Source organism: Camponotus vicinus, unplaced genomic scaffold (assembly GCF_025532165.1).
Source record: "Camponotus vicinus isolate PSW18456_S1 unplaced genomic scaffold, iyCamVici1.0 SCAF_5, whole genome shotgun sequence".
Taxonomy (NCBI): domain Eukaryota; kingdom Metazoa; phylum Arthropoda; class Insecta; order Hymenoptera; family Formicidae; genus Camponotus; species Camponotus vicinus.
The window spans coordinates 2,229,319-2,246,768 of NW_028141977.1; the positions used below are offsets into that span (position 1 = coordinate 2,229,319).

At 27.5% G+C, this 17,450-nt stretch overlaps 1 protein-coding gene across 14 annotated transcripts in view; it reads right to left on the bottom strand.

The window, feature by feature from the left end:
* Positions 1-17,450, bottom strand: part of Slo2 (slowpoke 2) — a 167,408-nt gene that overhangs the window by 26,734 nt on the left and 123,224 nt on the right. For 12 of the 14 annotated variants that reach the window (XM_083100976.1, XM_083100966.1, XM_083100965.1 and 9 more), the window contains 4 exons: positions 16,842-17,040; positions 9,101-9,175; positions 7,366-7,449; positions 6,929-7,023 (listed from right to left, as the gene is read on the bottom strand). In XM_083100976.1, coding sequence (XP_082957102.1) covers positions 6,929-7,023; positions 7,366-7,449; positions 9,101-9,175; positions 16,842-17,040 — 453 coding nt within the window. The remainder of the gene's footprint in view (positions 1-6,928; positions 7,024-7,365; positions 7,450-9,100; positions 9,176-16,841; positions 17,041-17,450) is intronic. The other 2 variants (XM_083100971.1, XM_083100969.1) reach the window with 2 other exon arrangements.

The following is a 17,450-nucleotide window of genomic DNA, read 5'->3' on the forward strand; positions in this document are numbered from 1 at the left end:
TTAGCATAAATCTACATCGTCTATAGCTATATTGCTGGATTGCAGCTAACGTAAATTCACGGTTTCTGTAGTCATGGCGCACTGCAGGCAATGTAGCCTGTATTAAATTGTAAGCCGTTGAGAATCACTTTCCAGATAGAACATGATATCGTATAAACGTTAATTTAGGATATTAATGATTCCAAGATCCTTTTTTTTATTGTTCATAATTGCAGTTTCCCTAAATTCTAAGAAACTGAATTTTATTATTCAAATATGAATGTTTCGAGATTTTTATATTTGTTTTCCTTCTTCTTTTGACTCTTCTCTTTTTTATCAACTTTAAATAATATGCATGTGTCTCTTTATTTTCTGGCATGTATTTAATTAAAATATAATATTTATTTTACTGTAACTCTCCAATATTAAACGATTTTGTGTTTATTATTTTCTACTATACAGTGTGCAATTTGTAGAAAAGCGATATATTTAATTAAAATGTGTGTGTGTACAGAGTAATAATATATAAAGAGATTTTAAAAAATAATTTTTAAAATTGTGTAAATAAAAAACGAGAAAAATAAACCTAAAACTTACTATAAATTATATTACTATAAAAAATTATTATGAAAGAAATATGGAAAATTCTTATTTCTAATATTTTAAATCATCTTTAATTATATAATGCTTTTTATACATTTCCTAATTATATAATTCATATATATGTGTACATTATAATTGAACACATCTTGGTAAGATATTGATTACATTTAAACAAAAAGAGGAAAGAAAAGAAAAAGAGAAAGAGAAAGAAGAAAAGAATTGCGCGTTATTACGTGTACTTTTTCCTACCTTCATCACCATTATTCGAGCAATTATTTCGTAAGTGATTATTGAATTAGTTATTTAATTGTTAATTTTGATTGCTCTTTTATATTGACGACCTTAAAATCGATAAACATTTTCCTCTTTATCAGCTTAGTTATCGAGCATGACTCGTTAGATTTGCAAAAACCACTTGAAATTATCGTAACAAACTACTACATTTAATATCTCCAACGTCGATTTTCAATCTGAATGAAGAAATTTGCGTTGCTCGACGCGAAAGAGAGTCTCCTTTCCTTTCATCGCGATTTTTCATTCGGAGCCTCTTGTCGTAACGAAACGAATTCACAATTAGTTGGACCATTCAAAGCAGGATAAAGCGGCACCCGCGTCCTTTGATCGTAAGAAAATTGATGTTACGGCGCAAGAACAGGAAGAGATTGAATCCGTGAGTTGTGAGAGAAAACCACCGCCAAGTACATATACCGGACGGTGTTTAAATGGCTGATATCCATTATGCATGCGGCCTCGTTTCTATATCTATATTGATGTGTATATTTGTGCACCTCGTTCATTTTTCATGTCTCCCTCTATATCCTCTATATTCGTCTGCGCCATCTCATCATGTTTCCGTTCGACATATCGTGATAGTCGAGCATACCACATCGCAGGTTAATTAACAATAAAGAGACCTAAAGCGTTGATATATGTATGTTTATATATACTATAAATATGCAGCATATTTTTTGTTGCAGATATATTTTATTAACGATCAAATTAATCTTTGTCATTAATTAAAAAAAAATTAATAAATAAATGTTAATTAATAATTAATAAATAATAATCACATTTTACATTTATGTTATAATCTTTACTATTTAACAACATATAAAAGCAGACAATTTTGTAACATTTACCATTGTAATAGCTTATTTTTTTATTTATCAAATTTTTATTAAATTATTGTAATCAAATAGTATAATACAGATCGAAGATAACAATATAAATTTTCATAAATTAAAGATAATAACATATTTTTAAACATTATTATAAATTTTTAATAAAAACAAAGAATTTCTATTTTTTAAAGGAATAAAAATTATTCGTAGAAATTCGTAGAAATTTAAATAAAATTCTGTGTTGATTAATAAATATGTTAAACTTATGCAATTGCTCAAATAATGTTAAACTATCATGATATGCTCTTTTGAAATTTGTTTTATGTGATGCGATTACAGAAATGACGTGAAAAAGCATTACACAGATAGGAAAAAATAACGATTCTTTTATCTACAAAGTCAGTTTGTCACGTTTTCTCATACGAACGACAAGTAATAAAGTTATATATTTTCGTGAAAATTTTTATTGTTTCCAATCTCCAAGTGTTGTTGTTTGTTAGCAATGAATTTCGCTAACGAATTTTGTCCACGTGTATATAACGGTTCCAATTCAATTGAACATTATTTCTCGGAAACAAATAACATATTCGAGATAGATTCTTCTCTATCCATTGAAAAAGGTTGCTGAAAAAATGCATATTTCAAAGCTTTTTGGACAAAACAAGATTTTAAATTTTATTCAAAGGATAAAATTTTAGGAGATCATTGAAAGATCTAATTGTTTTTAAATATTCAAAATATAAAATATCCAATAAATAAAGGTATAGACAGTAAGTTGATTTATAAGATAATATTGATAATAACAAAAATAATAAATTTAAATTTACAGAATAAGTTTAATTTGTTAGCTATTTTGTACTGATTATAACAGAATAAGCCTCAAAATATTATAAAGTATAACTTATTAAAATAAACATAATTTATTAAACAATATAAACACATTAGTTGCGTAGAAATGATCTGTTTGATGCTGGTCGGGGATTAAGCTTGCAAATGCGATAGCATGCAATTGAACTTATATCGTGCATACTACGTGTTTGCTGCACGAAAGTCAAATGACCTGTTCGACAATGGCAATAATTAAACATTTTTAACAAGAGAATTGCGTGAATCCCGTGACTACAGTCAGTTTAAACATAGAGCATATACGTACAGATAAAAATTAAAAAAATTAAATAAAAGAAAGTATAATATTTCTTTCAAAAATTAAAAAAGGCTCTAATAAATAATATAAAAAAACAAGAAGAGGAACAATTTTCACCTCTTTTCTTTAAAATTAAATAAAAAAAAATTAATTCAAAATTAATTTAATAATTAAAATAATTTATTATTGAAGAATTATATTATGTCAAAGATAATTATATACATGAATATATTATATCATAGATCATTATACATATTAATATATTATGTCATAGGTAAAAAGTAATATTCAAGAGAGATTCTTTTTTTTTATTTTTGATAAATAAAGTGTTTAAGTGTCTCTCCAACAATCTCGTGGAACCATTCAATTCGTTTTATTCCCTAGCTTCTTCGTATCTCAGCTTTAAGTGCGACGACTTTATTAGTTCACACCGTGACGTAGATTCGCCGCATTCGTCGCATCACGCCGCACGATACTCTACTCGCTCGTCCTTGTCGTAGATAACATAGCCGTGCAAGGGCGAGCTGGCAAGTGCGCCGCTCTAGAATCACACCGTAAATAATAAAGCGCCACGATCGATGATAATACCAATCCATCTGCACAAGCCGGTGCACGATTATTTATTAACATCTGTTCCACATTGTGATCTGGGTCGATCAGGTTTATTTCGTCATTTTCTCGCTCTTTAACATTATAGGGGAATAGCTATTGGTCACAGTGACGTGTGGTTTAATCGCTTCTGTATGTTGAACTTGTGACAAATTGATTTTCCAAGACCTGTGCGCATTCCTTTAGTTTTAAAGAACGCATATCGCATGTTATATCTAGTAAAGACTTTAGATATTGACCATGTGAAGAAAGGAAAAATAAATAAAGATGATCAATTTGAATCAATCTTTTTTCCCTTATCTTTGATCAGATGAGGTCGTCAATATGTCCTGTGTGTGTGATATTAATATAAAATTATTAATCAATTATTAACACAAAGAAGCTTTAATTTATTCTATTACATATCTTAATCAATGATAATGTAAATGTGTTTATATAATATCGAATCGAAGAAAGAACGAGTAAATATACAAAAAAAGTTTTTCACCAATATCGAATTTTTTAATGTTGCAAATCGCAATGCTTTTCATTTTCACGTCACTATTTGATTTTTAAAAATATTTAAAATTTCAACTCTCGTATCTGCCAGTACATATTCATATTATTATTTCATCCTATATTGATTAACTTTATATTTAGATATTTTTATATTAAATTGATCTCCTTATTTTATAGCTAGATATCTTCTATAATCTTAGCAAATTATGTAATAAAAAAGATGTTATCGAAACTTGTCCTAGTTAGAGGAAATTATAAAAAATTACATGTCTTTTGTTTGTTATCATTAAAATCAATATTTGTACGACTTTCTTTTACTGATTTTTTAAACGTTCATTGAAAACAAGCAAATGTGAAGCTCTAAATTGCAGAGGGATCACACATGCAAACGATTCGTTTACTTCTGCAATTGAAAGTCTTCTTCTCTTTCTCTCTACCGTCGTTTATAGATACGACTTCATTAGAAGATTAAACAAGACGAACAGCAGTCATCCACGGCCTGGATTTGTAAATGCGAACTTCTCCTCTGCACCCGGGAAACTTTTCTCGTTATTCGGTATAATACAATAAGTCTCGCACACTGGTAAATGAAATATGTTGTATAAACTTAAATAACTCGTCCGCGAATACCATGACAGAAAAAAGTTCATTACGGTGGTGTCATGATTCAAGTTCGCAGCAAAATATCAATTCACGATTGTCTGCATGCGTGTTTTATGAAGCCTTTAAATAAAATTTGAGATAATGATCATTTTATTATATTTATTATATATTCAGATTTTTTTATATTTTTCCTTTCTATCTCTGTCTCCCTTTTTTATTTGAATTTATAGCAATTTCAAGTTTATTTAATTACTTCGATAAAAATAAGAAAGAGAAGAATCTCTCATTTATAAAATAATTTCTACATCAAAAAATTATGTTTTAATTATCTAAAATTAATATTTCCTCAACATTTTATTTGTTATAATTGAAATAAATATTTTTACGACTTTTTGACTTTTGCCGATTTTTCAAACGTTCATAAAAAATAAACAAACATTCTTGTGACGTTTTAAGTTGCAGAGAGATCACACATGCAAACAATATGTTTACTTCTGCAATTAATAAAAAGTTATCAAAATAGATAACTGATTCAATAATTAAAAAAGCTATTTTTATTAGCCTCAATCTATAAGTTTATTAAAAAACATTCTATTAGTTTGTTCACTATACATCGTGAAAAACAAAATGTTAATAATTTAATTTATATAACAGGTAGAAAATGAGAATTAATATCGACTTCTTTCAAAAATATTAGAATTTCAGTTTGTTTGAATTAGGTCATTGAAATTACTGTACTGCATATGACATGTGAAGTACTGTATATGTTATGCTCGTGATATTAATATAAAATTTATTCGTAAAATCATCTCTTCTCAATCGGATTCTAATAAATTGTGCACATCTGATTTTATATTTACGCAGCGATGCATAAGAATTGTTTTACACATTTCAATTATTCCATCGAAATGTGCGGAAGAAATATTGAGCGCGGTTTTGAAATCGCGTGCAAATAAAACAAATGAGAGCAATATTGAGAGAAATACGAAATAACCACACACGCGACAATTGTCGTAATTCATTCATTTTAATAACGAAGTAGATAGTACCGATCGTCGCGGTTTATGTTGATTGAATATAGAAACACAAAATTGATATTTGCGTGGACACACATATGTCAATTTAATATTAATACCTTAAATGCGAGTCTGTTTAATTTAAATATTTAAGTATTAATTTAATTATTATAATTATTTTTCATACATTTATTATATATTATTATTAATATTATTATTTATAATTATTTTATTGTTATTAAGATCACACAACTGTTATCGTCGTCTTTGAATTAACAGTTTTAATATAATTGCTATCAACACTGTGTCTGTATGAAATTCTTTTTACATATTTGAAATATGAAAAAATATTTTTTAAACACGTTTATCTTATAATTAAATAATTTATTTAGTTGAATCAAAAGAATATACGGCAATTTATTACAAATGATAAATGTATGATTAAAGGTATAAGATTGTTAAAATAGCCTTCAATTAGTTCCCTCTAAAATGGAAATTTATTTTCCAAAACTTAGGTTGTTCTGTTAAATATATATCTTTGATTAACGAAATAAAATAAAGCAAATACGATTTTATTTCATAAGTTTATTCGCGCAAATATCGTTTAATTACAATACACACAATTTTGAGATATTTGCAATAACTAAAAAATATTTTCGAGCAAAAAAATAGCTATTTATAGTATAATAGTAAATAAAAAATTAAACTTTTGGCGATATTAAAAGTATAAAGATATTGTGTTCTTTTTATCTCTTTATGTAAATGGTGCTCATTAATGAAATCTAAAACTTTATAAAAGTTATATAGATAATTTAAATATGAAAAATATATAAGATTTATACATGTCATAATTAAAAACTTTAATAATTAGACGTTTGACGCAGTGCGTCAAACACTTACACTGACTACACTAAAGTTTACTTCCCTATAATAATATCGTTCAAGAAACTTAGCCATAACTGCTAAACTAAGTAAATGTTGATTTCAAGTCGATAAACAGCGTTCAGTAAACAATCAACATGGACAGACGATAAACAATGTTTGTAGAAAACTGCATTCTTATTCAATAAATTCATAATGTATGAATTTCTTCAGATTTATCATACAATACTCTAAAACTATCGGCATATCATTTATCTGTAGAATCTTTGATCACAGTTCCAAATCTAAGGATATTAAATAACTCTAATCTTTTAGAGAAATAAAGAAAAATATTTCAAATTATGTGACTTAATAAGACAATGTAAATTAAAATCATAATTATATGTAATAACAATCATTTTTACTTAATTCTGAAACAATATATCTTTGAAAGTACTATTGTGTAACAAATAATTTTACTTGGAAGCACTCACCTAGTAAAGACAAGGCACAGTAACGTAGCACTAAGGATCATCAGCTGTTGACTTAACGCTGATTGGGACTTCTGCATCGCCCTGTGTAGATCGTTCTGAAATGTCATTAACGATTACATCGATTACAAATCAAAGGATAATATTTAAAAAAAGCATGCTTTTTCGCTCTCAAGAGGAATAAAAAAACATTTAAAATTCAAAGAAAACATATTAATAGATAAAATAAAATTAAAGATTTGCAAAAGCTGACTCGAAAAATTATTGAGACATTAGAAAATATTAATATTTGATGTAAACCTAATTATGTTACACTAATTTGAAAGATAAATCTTTCAAACATTTCTTTTTGGAAGTAAAAAATTATCTTTTTTAATATTGTTTTTTAAATTTGACATAAATTACAGTACATGTACAATATAGGTATGTGAGCTACTTACGAACATATTTTCCAGAGAGTGTTTCGCCAACCAGCAGTTTAGGAACACCGGAATAAACAAATTTCTCATTGGTGGATATAATAACTGCGAACATAACATATCAATATCTTTAATTAGTATCTTTATCATTTTCCTCTATTGTAAATTGTGATTAACATATTTAATATCTTTTTAATATCATGCATCTATAAACTTGTAGCAAAAGCAATTATCTCTGTTTAATCGTGTTCCAATTTCTCAAAATATTATCATTATAAATAACGTTAAAGTAGCATTTTAAATTAATTATTTTAATTTAATATCTTTATAAATTAATTATTTATAAATAAATAACACTGATATTTGCATACCATGTTTATGAAATGTTTAATTTTCTTGGATCTCTTGGAGTAATATATATATATATATATTGACTTATTAATTGAACATACGTTCGCTTGTCGTAATTTGCAAGCTGCATGGTAACCGTATATTCATTTGTAGATATTTACGATGTAAATACGCGGCTATCTAATTTAAGCAGCTTGAATTTGCTCATTGTGCTTGCTTTCTAACATCAAAGGCTAACGATAACGTGTACATTTTCCTATAAAATTTTTGTGAATTTTTAATTAGGTATATTATTTTTATAAAAACTCGCTATTTATTTAAATTTAATTTAATATAATTTGCTTTAGATAGCGTAACATAATTTAAAAATGATTCACATATATAATGCATAATATAGAACCAGATATCCAATTCAGATTCTTAAAAAATTCAGTTTTTCATATTTTCTATTTTAGAAGATTTAAAAGTTTGAAAAACATCAAAGATAGAATTCGAGAAATTACAAAATAAATTCTTGCTTATGCATAATTGATATTTTTTAAAAATAATTTCTTTAATTTTTGATAAATGTATATGTTCAATTAAAAAGAATATTGTAAAAATCATTTCTAATAATTAATATTGCATGATATTTATTCCTTTTAGATGTTATTATATAATTCTAGGACTATTACTTTTTTTAGTTTTATGTAAATATATTTTCCACATTTTTATCATATCGAAGACAAACAAAAATTAACTATCGACTTATATAACCAGTTTACATATGAATGGTGCCGCGTAATTCAAAATTAATGAGATTAAGCTAATTTAATTCTAAAGCGCAATAACGAATGCACGTAACGTCATTACGTACTGTCCACTGTGAGATAAAGGTTATTCCCTATGGGACATGCAAAAATCGATACATCATAACCGTACACAATTTGTCGCAAATAAAGTTTGTGCATATTTTTACACAAATATTTTATTATATATATACTGTTTTCAAACCTTTCTTTATCCTTTATATCCTTTATATCCTTTATTCCTTAATTACCGATCATATTAACCGGATAATTAGATCATATGTACTAATAATAATTATAAAATCATTTTTATTAATAAACAGATAATGCATGCTAAAAATGAATATACTAGAAATTGAAAATTACAAAGAAATTTTTAATAATATACAGAATGTTATTTTATATATTTTTTAATTTATAATAAATTATATATAAAATTTTCTACAAATCAGCGATTTGACAATTTTTTATATATATGTTTATTTGATATAAAGATAATGAAAGCTTGCTAAAGATTTTGATATTATTAGCAAGTATTGTGTTATTTTGTACAGAATAAAAATAAATTCTAAAAATAAAATTAAAAGCACATAAGTGTAATTTTCTTAAGGACTTACCGTGATTGTGAATGGGATTGTGTTGACCAATTCCAGGATGAAGTGGAAGGATAGAAGCTGCTGCCAGACATTTCCCTGTGAACATTACGAGGACAGCTCAACATACCCAGCGACAATTTTATCAAAGTAGAAACTGCGAATAACGTTCCAAAAGTAAACGTGCGCTTCGCCGTCCTGCATTTTCTAATCTCATAAAAATGTTATGAAAGCAAACCAGCGCTAATAACTTCAACAGATTCTCGTGATTTATTTTTGTGAATTGCTGTTTATTTTTTTATATTATCATAAACCATTTTGCGTGATTAACAACAAGTTTAAAAAAAAAACGCACATACACACACATGTGTATACATATACGTCTAGCACACTAGTGGTTAACAATTCATCCATAATATTTCAGAAACTGCATTGTGCTTTATATACACATTAATTATTATTAATAATTATTATTAATAATTAAATACAGAATTTATTTAATTATTATTATTTCTTTGGAAAACTTTATATAAATATATTCGATATATACTCTATTTAATCGTTCAAACGGAGGAAAAGCGCTTATAATACAACATGATCAAATATAAAAACGTAAATAAACGCAATATTAAAAGAATTAATTGGAAATCATATATTATAGATTGCTTCATAAAAAATATCATTTATCGCATCAGCGTCAGTGCTAATTAACTTAAGGAGAATACGAGTGTAATCAAATCAGGAACTTCATCTCATCTCGTCGAACTCGCCGGGACTGTTGACTTAATATTATACTTTCTCCTGTGCACTTTGTCGAGAACGTGATGTGCATATTACATTTTTGCATAGACCGCGACCTTTTATCGTATTACATATCGTACTTTGACGTTAACGGCTGACTTTTTATCCGGATAAAAGTTTCGCATTCATAGAAAGTAAGTTCTTAATTAGAACAGAAAGTATATATCTTTTATTTATATTTATAGTGGAATCATCTTATAAGGAAAAAACGAATCTCGTTGTATCGCTAACCAAACATGTTGTCTATCAAAAGACTGTTGTTTTAGAATTTTTTATATAATTTATAATAGGAATATATTGCAACTGTATCTTATTTTTTTCTTCATTATTTCAATTTTTATATAAATAAAAGATATAATAAAATATAATAATATAATAATAATATAATAATATAATAATATAATAATAATATAATAATATAATAAAAGATATAAGAAAAGAAAAGTAGAAGCTTTAAATTTTAGTGTTTTATCTTATTCTCCATCATAAAGGCTAAATAAAAGTAACAAACTCATAAAATTAATATTTTAAATGATTGTTACTTTAATAAAATTTTTTGAAATTTAGTAGTTAAATAGTTTAATAGTTAAATAGATCTTTAAAAAATGATAACAGATTTTTAAAAATAGAATTTAAGATTTATGTATTAAAAAAATAATGAAAAATGTCATAAAAGTGAATTTTGTTAAAGAGAATTGATCTTTATACATAAATTAATAAAAAATTTATAATGAAAAGAAAATACGAGGAATATGCAACGATAGATATATCAGAAAAGTAAACTGGCATTTTAGTACATATGTTTAAAGGATAAATTGGGACGTAATACATTGAATTTGTCACGTTAATATCTTGTTAAATTAAGTTTTTAATAAAAATTTACAAAATTTTGAGAAGTATTTATTGCGGTAAATTTTCTCATTAAAATTACTATCACAATATTCTTTTATATCTTGTCTTGTGTAAAACAATCTAAATTTATACTAATATATATGTATACACGTATAATATAAAAAATGCATCCAGTGCATACTGTTAAACAATATTCATTTATGCAAACGTTCTAAATAATGGCGCGTCTTGAAATACTTTCTAATTACCATCTTGTTTTATCACGGAATATTCAACAGCAATCAGCATTGCGTATACCATACTACAACTTCACGATAGAGACTGAACATGTTAAGTTTGAAATTTAGTATTCCTATCCTTTATTCCTAGCCTTTTAAATAGCAAAACGTATCATATAATAAATGGATTAGTTTCGCGACATACATATGCTACTCCACTTTTTCTCTTTATCTAAAAAAAATTATCTTAAAAAATTGCTTTCATGTTATGTATATTTTTTGTGCAAATTAAATTATTAATCCTTTCATTTATCATGAGATTTTTTTATAGAGAAAGCACATATGTTGTAGTTCTAATTAAATTATTTATTTCACTGACGCAATTTCGATTATTCTTTTAAATTATCAAACTCAAGAATATTAATATTTGAGATATAATACTTATATTTTATTGCATAAATCTGATTAAAGATGTAATTTGCGATAATTATTGTTATAATTATATGTTGTTATAAAAATAATTAATTAATAAAAATCGAATTTCATCTTATATTATCTTTTATCAAAAGTTATTAGATATTTATATTCTACGCATATTAAAATATATTACATGTCATTGCAAATAACTTTTTTCGATAATCTACTTTTAAGTATAACATTTCAAATTTTTACGGATTTCTCGATAGGATTATAGGATGCAGTATAAAATTCTCTCTAGAATCAATATAAAATTCTTTGACTTTCGCTTTTCATAAACAAAATTAAATTACGTTTAAGTTACTGGAAGCGGAACGATTAATTTATAAAAGCCGCAAGGGATGCAGTCCATCTGATGCAATCAGACCAATGACACTGCGCAAAGTATCTTAAACAATCATCGATCTTATCCCCTCTTCTTCGACCCCTTTTCTTCGATAAAAATTTATAACGAAAAATTTCCGCGCGAGGTACACGACGTCTTTATTGGATTATCTTAGTCTCGCGCTTTTTTCGCTGTAAATCCTTCATCTTGACTTTAAAGCGAGTTGAAATTCTTTTGAAAAGATATGTCCGATTAGTATATGTGTACAGATGCATGAGCTTCCCAAGCGATTTCAACGACACCGTGTAAACTATTACGACAGGATCACAGAATTTGCTGATGTATCCTGACAAGGTATTCCTTCGAGTCTACGAATAGGTAAATTATCATTTATATGCGGTTCTCACATACATATCTGCTTTCCTTTCTGGAGATATTTGTTTTAAATTTTTTAACAGATATTTAAATAATTTTTATTCTTTAATTTTTTAGCGGGTATTTAAATAATTTTTATTCTTTATCTAATAAATTTTCAAGAAATAAATTCGGATAATCTAATTGCACGTCGTTATCGTCATTTAATTAATAATAGAAAAATTACTTTGTATATTACTGTTAATAATCATGATAATATATACGTGAACTACATATTTTGAGACAGATGTGAGGGATTAATAAATGTAATTTTCTTCTATAAAAGCTACAAATAAAAAATTTAAGTAAATAATTAATAAGAGTTTCGTAATAAAAAAACCGCGTAAACTTTGTTCACTCCATTTACACTTTAAATATGTACAAGTGTATGTTACACTGAAAGCTCACGGAAGCAATTTTCTTATATCTAGGAAAATTGCTTTATTGTAATCTGCTTTGTGTAATTTGTTTTCTATATTGACTTCAAGATGCATCAACTTCCGAGCGCAATCACCATCCCTATGCTGCAGACAAAGCCTTTGAGACAGAAGCGCGAGCAGGGAATCTCAGGAAAAACATAAATCTTGCGCTATCCGCATCTACTGACGCTTTCCTTTTGACGCGTTGATCTTTAATATTACACGGACTACTACATTTTTACACACGACGCAACATGGAAATAAATAATTCTGTTCAGCACTTTTTAATATCACTAAAAATACAGAAAGATGATATGTAAAAGATTTAAAAAATGCAAAATTCAAATGAAGCACGAAATTGCTCTAATTAAGGAATATTCGCTTAATTAAAATCTGCTTAACACATTTCCGATTACATTTATATTAATATTAACATAAAATTTTTATATTTGTATATTTAAAGTTAAAAAACCTCTATACCTTTTCTTCTCGGAAAAAATTTTAATCCAAGATAATTTCGACTCTAATTTTATTGTTACTCAAATATAATTTATTTATAATATTATTTCTTTATTATTAATTTTCTATTAATGATTAATAATTAAAATAATACGTACATTTATCTATTTATATTAATATTTAAGATATTATTTAAATATTATCTTTTGGTTCTATTAGTCATTGCAAATAAATATCTTGAATTCTCCGCGTTATTCCTTTCCATCTGTCTTCCTCTTCTCATCTTCTTATGAAAGAAAATCATTAGTCCCGGAAAGAAACATTGGCAATGCAATGACTGCGCAAGAATGAGACATTTGTGCTAGAATTAGGAGCGTAAAAATGCATCAAGATGCTTTTCTCAATAAAAAGTCTCCGCGGGTAGATCGCACCTTTTTTTATATTCATCGTATCAAACGCAAATGTAGCTTATAGCTCTGCAGAGACTCTGCATTCAGATGATAACTGAATTAAGCTTTTCGAGAATTCTGTGACAATTAATATTCGTTTTTGAGATTTATAAACTAGCGAATACCTAACGGTGGATGCAATTTAAGATAATTTCATCGCCGACGAAAAGAGAGCGGATTTAATGTCTGTTTGCTCATTTTTAGCTTAAAAACTAGAGTTTCTATAACTAGCACGTGAGATAAAAATGTTTCTCATAATGCAACTTTTAATAATAAAAACGATGCAACAAAAAATGTCACAAAAAATTAACTTCTTAAATTAGCATTTAAAATATCTGTTCAATTTCAATAAAATTATTTAGTTGCCGTTTTTAAAAAAAGAAATATTTTATTAATACTATAATTAATATTATATAATTTTTATAATATTATTAATATTATATAATTTTTAAAGTATGATCAATGATGAACGAATCTCTTTTTTTCTATTTCTTCCACGTGCGAGGAATTTAAGAAAATTTACATCGTCGCGCGTTACACTTGGAGATTGGTTGTGAAATGGACTTTTAAAATCTGCTTTTAGCGAAATGAATTCACAGGAGAGTGAATTCACGCAATACTTAACTTTAATTGTCTAATTTGCCGTGGAACCTAAGATAATCCAGGGGCGCAGTCATGCAGTTAACGACGACTTTTTAGAATCCATTTGCGACGCCTTCGTTTTCTTCCGAAATCCGGTAAAAGAAGACTCTAAAACTTTGCAAATCGAGAATGACGGGAATGGCGGAAGGAAACGAGCGAGGAGAACGGAAAACGGGAGCCTCGATCTGCATATCTCGAGCGTTCTGCGATCCAGTCGTGAGCCGGATTATAACCCGGTTCCCTTGCGGGAAAGGACGATGGACCCCGCGATTACGCGTGACACGACCCGATGAATTCGCATCGCTGATGTTGCGTCCGCATATATGACCCCGCTAATTCCCGGATCTCCCGAAGGAGTTTCGACATCGAGTCCCTCCACAACTCGGGGCTAAATTCATAAACAAGGGAGCCTGATGCGATTTTGCGCGAAGCGCTCTGTTGCCGTCAACCCATGCTACCTTCCACAACCGCAACATCAGCAACCGCACCCATATGTATATAAGACACCAAGAAACGTCAGAATTTATATAATATGAAATACTAATATTTATACAGTCTTAATTTACTCTATCGCGCAGAGATACCGATATTCTGATTGTCTGATATTTTGCGAGCGCTTTTTTTTCTTGATTATTATTAATAATATTTTAAATTATAAATAATTCTACTGAAAGTGTGCTGATATCCCTATTTATGTATGCTACATTTTATATTAAATAATAATTAATCAACTTTGTAAAAATATCAATAACTGATAAGTAATATTTACGTGTACCATGCGGAGATTTCAACAACCGTTGCGTCGAAGACTTCGATGATTGGGACATTTTGAAATTACGAAAACTCGTAAATTAAACCTATTGCTTTAAATTTATTAGGCACTTATTACACAATTCTTATTTTGCTTAGAATGTATTATTTTTTACATTTTCTTTTTATTGATTTTATATTCATGCATATGCAAGTTTCATGGCAACCAAAGTATATTATAAAGTTTAATAACGGCATATTTTCTATTAATATGCTTGTATGCTATCGATTAACGACTTATCATCGCAATTTGATTAATAAATAGCGTGACGAAGTTGCCACAGATCGTTATAGATTATATCATGAATTTTACACGCGCGCGCGTATGGAAATTATCGTTGGATAAAAAACGCAGTAAGATATAATGATTATTTCCATTTTCCATATAACTTTTCAAGTCTTTATTGTTTTTATCGTTTTTTTATACTTTAAAAGTTATTAATTTACGGTTATGTAAAAAAATATTTCAAAATTTTATTTAGAATCTTATAATAATATATGTGTAAGAATATATACATATATAAAATTTATATCTCACATGTAATCTCGATATATGCGTTAGAATAATGAAAATTTTATATTGATAATAACGCGTCTTTTTAAAATTTCTATTAAATTCACATATTTGAGAGATTGATTAAACACTTATATAATATGCATTCTATATGTATTAACATATTTTACTTCAATACAATTTGATTTTATAATTTTTCTACTCGAATTTTTTTCTAGATTACTTTTCCAATCGAAATAAAGCAGAAAAACATTATTTGAATTTCGAATAAACATAAAAGCATCTCTCAAACTTTATTAAATCAGTTTTTATTTTGCTCTTTGTCTTTACATCGCAGCTTTTCTGTCAAGAAATTTTCAAATTTTAAAAGAAAGAAAATTCGAAAAGCAATTCGAAAAGTTTAGCCAAGAACGTTTCTCGATTAATTTTTTTAAACTTTTGACGATTCTCTGATTAATTTTTTTAAACTTTTAAACTCAAGTATGGGACTTTGTATCACACATAAATTGAGGTAAATTAATACAAAGTTTTCTTTTTCGAGCGAATAAATCACGAAAATAAATAATACTCGTGAGATATTGTACGTTGGATTCACAATACGACGTATTCAATTGATTTAAAATACCGACTTATAGAACTTATAGAAATTAGTTTTGAACGAAATAAGTCATACATTCGGTATTCGATACTTTTTGAAGATAAAAATGTATTTCTTGTATATTTTTAAAAATTATTTTAAAGAGTGCAGAACGACGAAGAAGTATAGCGAATTTAATTAAGCGCATATCGTATTTATTCATGCAAAATCATGCGGCATATATATCTGATATGAAAATATATATATCATATAAAAATGACAAAATGCTTATTAATTAAAAAAAATATATTTTACTCATTTTATTAAATTAAAACTGCGTTAAAACTATTTAAGATTAATTTAGATATAAAGAGTTTTATGGTTTTATAAAAGGTTGTCGTTTAATTTAATGGAAAAACAACTACTTTAATTTAATGAAATACAAATTTAATAAAACATAAATATCAATTTCAACCTTTTGATATATGAAATTTTGTCTCTCTCTCTCTCTTCAATTTAATTTATCCATGTTTATTATTTATTTAATTATTTATTTAATATTATTATTTAATATATTATTTATTTAATATATTTATCTATTTAATAATTTATTTAATATATTTATCTATATTTTAACATAACATCTAATTAAATGGATAAAAAAATTGAGAGAGGAAATAGCATAACCATAAAACTCCTCGCGAAGCAAGGCAATAAAATAACGAACGTGTCCAGATAACAATAATAGTAAAATGTCGAATAAGAAAAATGAAAATTACTTTCGAAATAAAAGTGATAAATAACGTACCTTGTAACCGAGGTAAGCGAGTAACAAGGCCTCAGTTAACGACACCATCGCCAAGATCACTTGAACTACCCACAGCTCCAAGGGTCTTCTGACCCAGACAATCGCGTCCCAATTGATGGTCGGGTGATCCTGAAACTCCTCCTCCGTCAAGTTTTGCGACACGAGAAACTCGCTCTTGTTGCCTGGCATACAATCGTAACTGGAAGGAGAAAAAGAGAAGAATTATAAGTGACGGATGAGATATGCCGATAGAGAGGGACACAGATTGTCGCGCGATATTTGCGTGAACGAGTCGAACGAGTTCGATAGGTTTTCGATATCAAGTATGTCGCTTGGATTGCATCGGGGATTCAAATATCACCGTCGCGTGGGAAGAATAGGAAGGACGCGATACCAAATGCGGTGAAAAAAGGTATATACAAGCGAATCAGAACATACGTCTTCTATTGAAATTTTTGCATCAATGTGAGGCTTGTATATGCGAGGGAGTTTCACTAAGATCGCCGTTCCCGTCAGTGACAGTTTCCTCGGAGAGTTTGGAATCAATAGCCCCTTAACGGAAATTTGATCGGAAGCTTAATCATGAAGTTACTCTCGAGTACTAAGAGA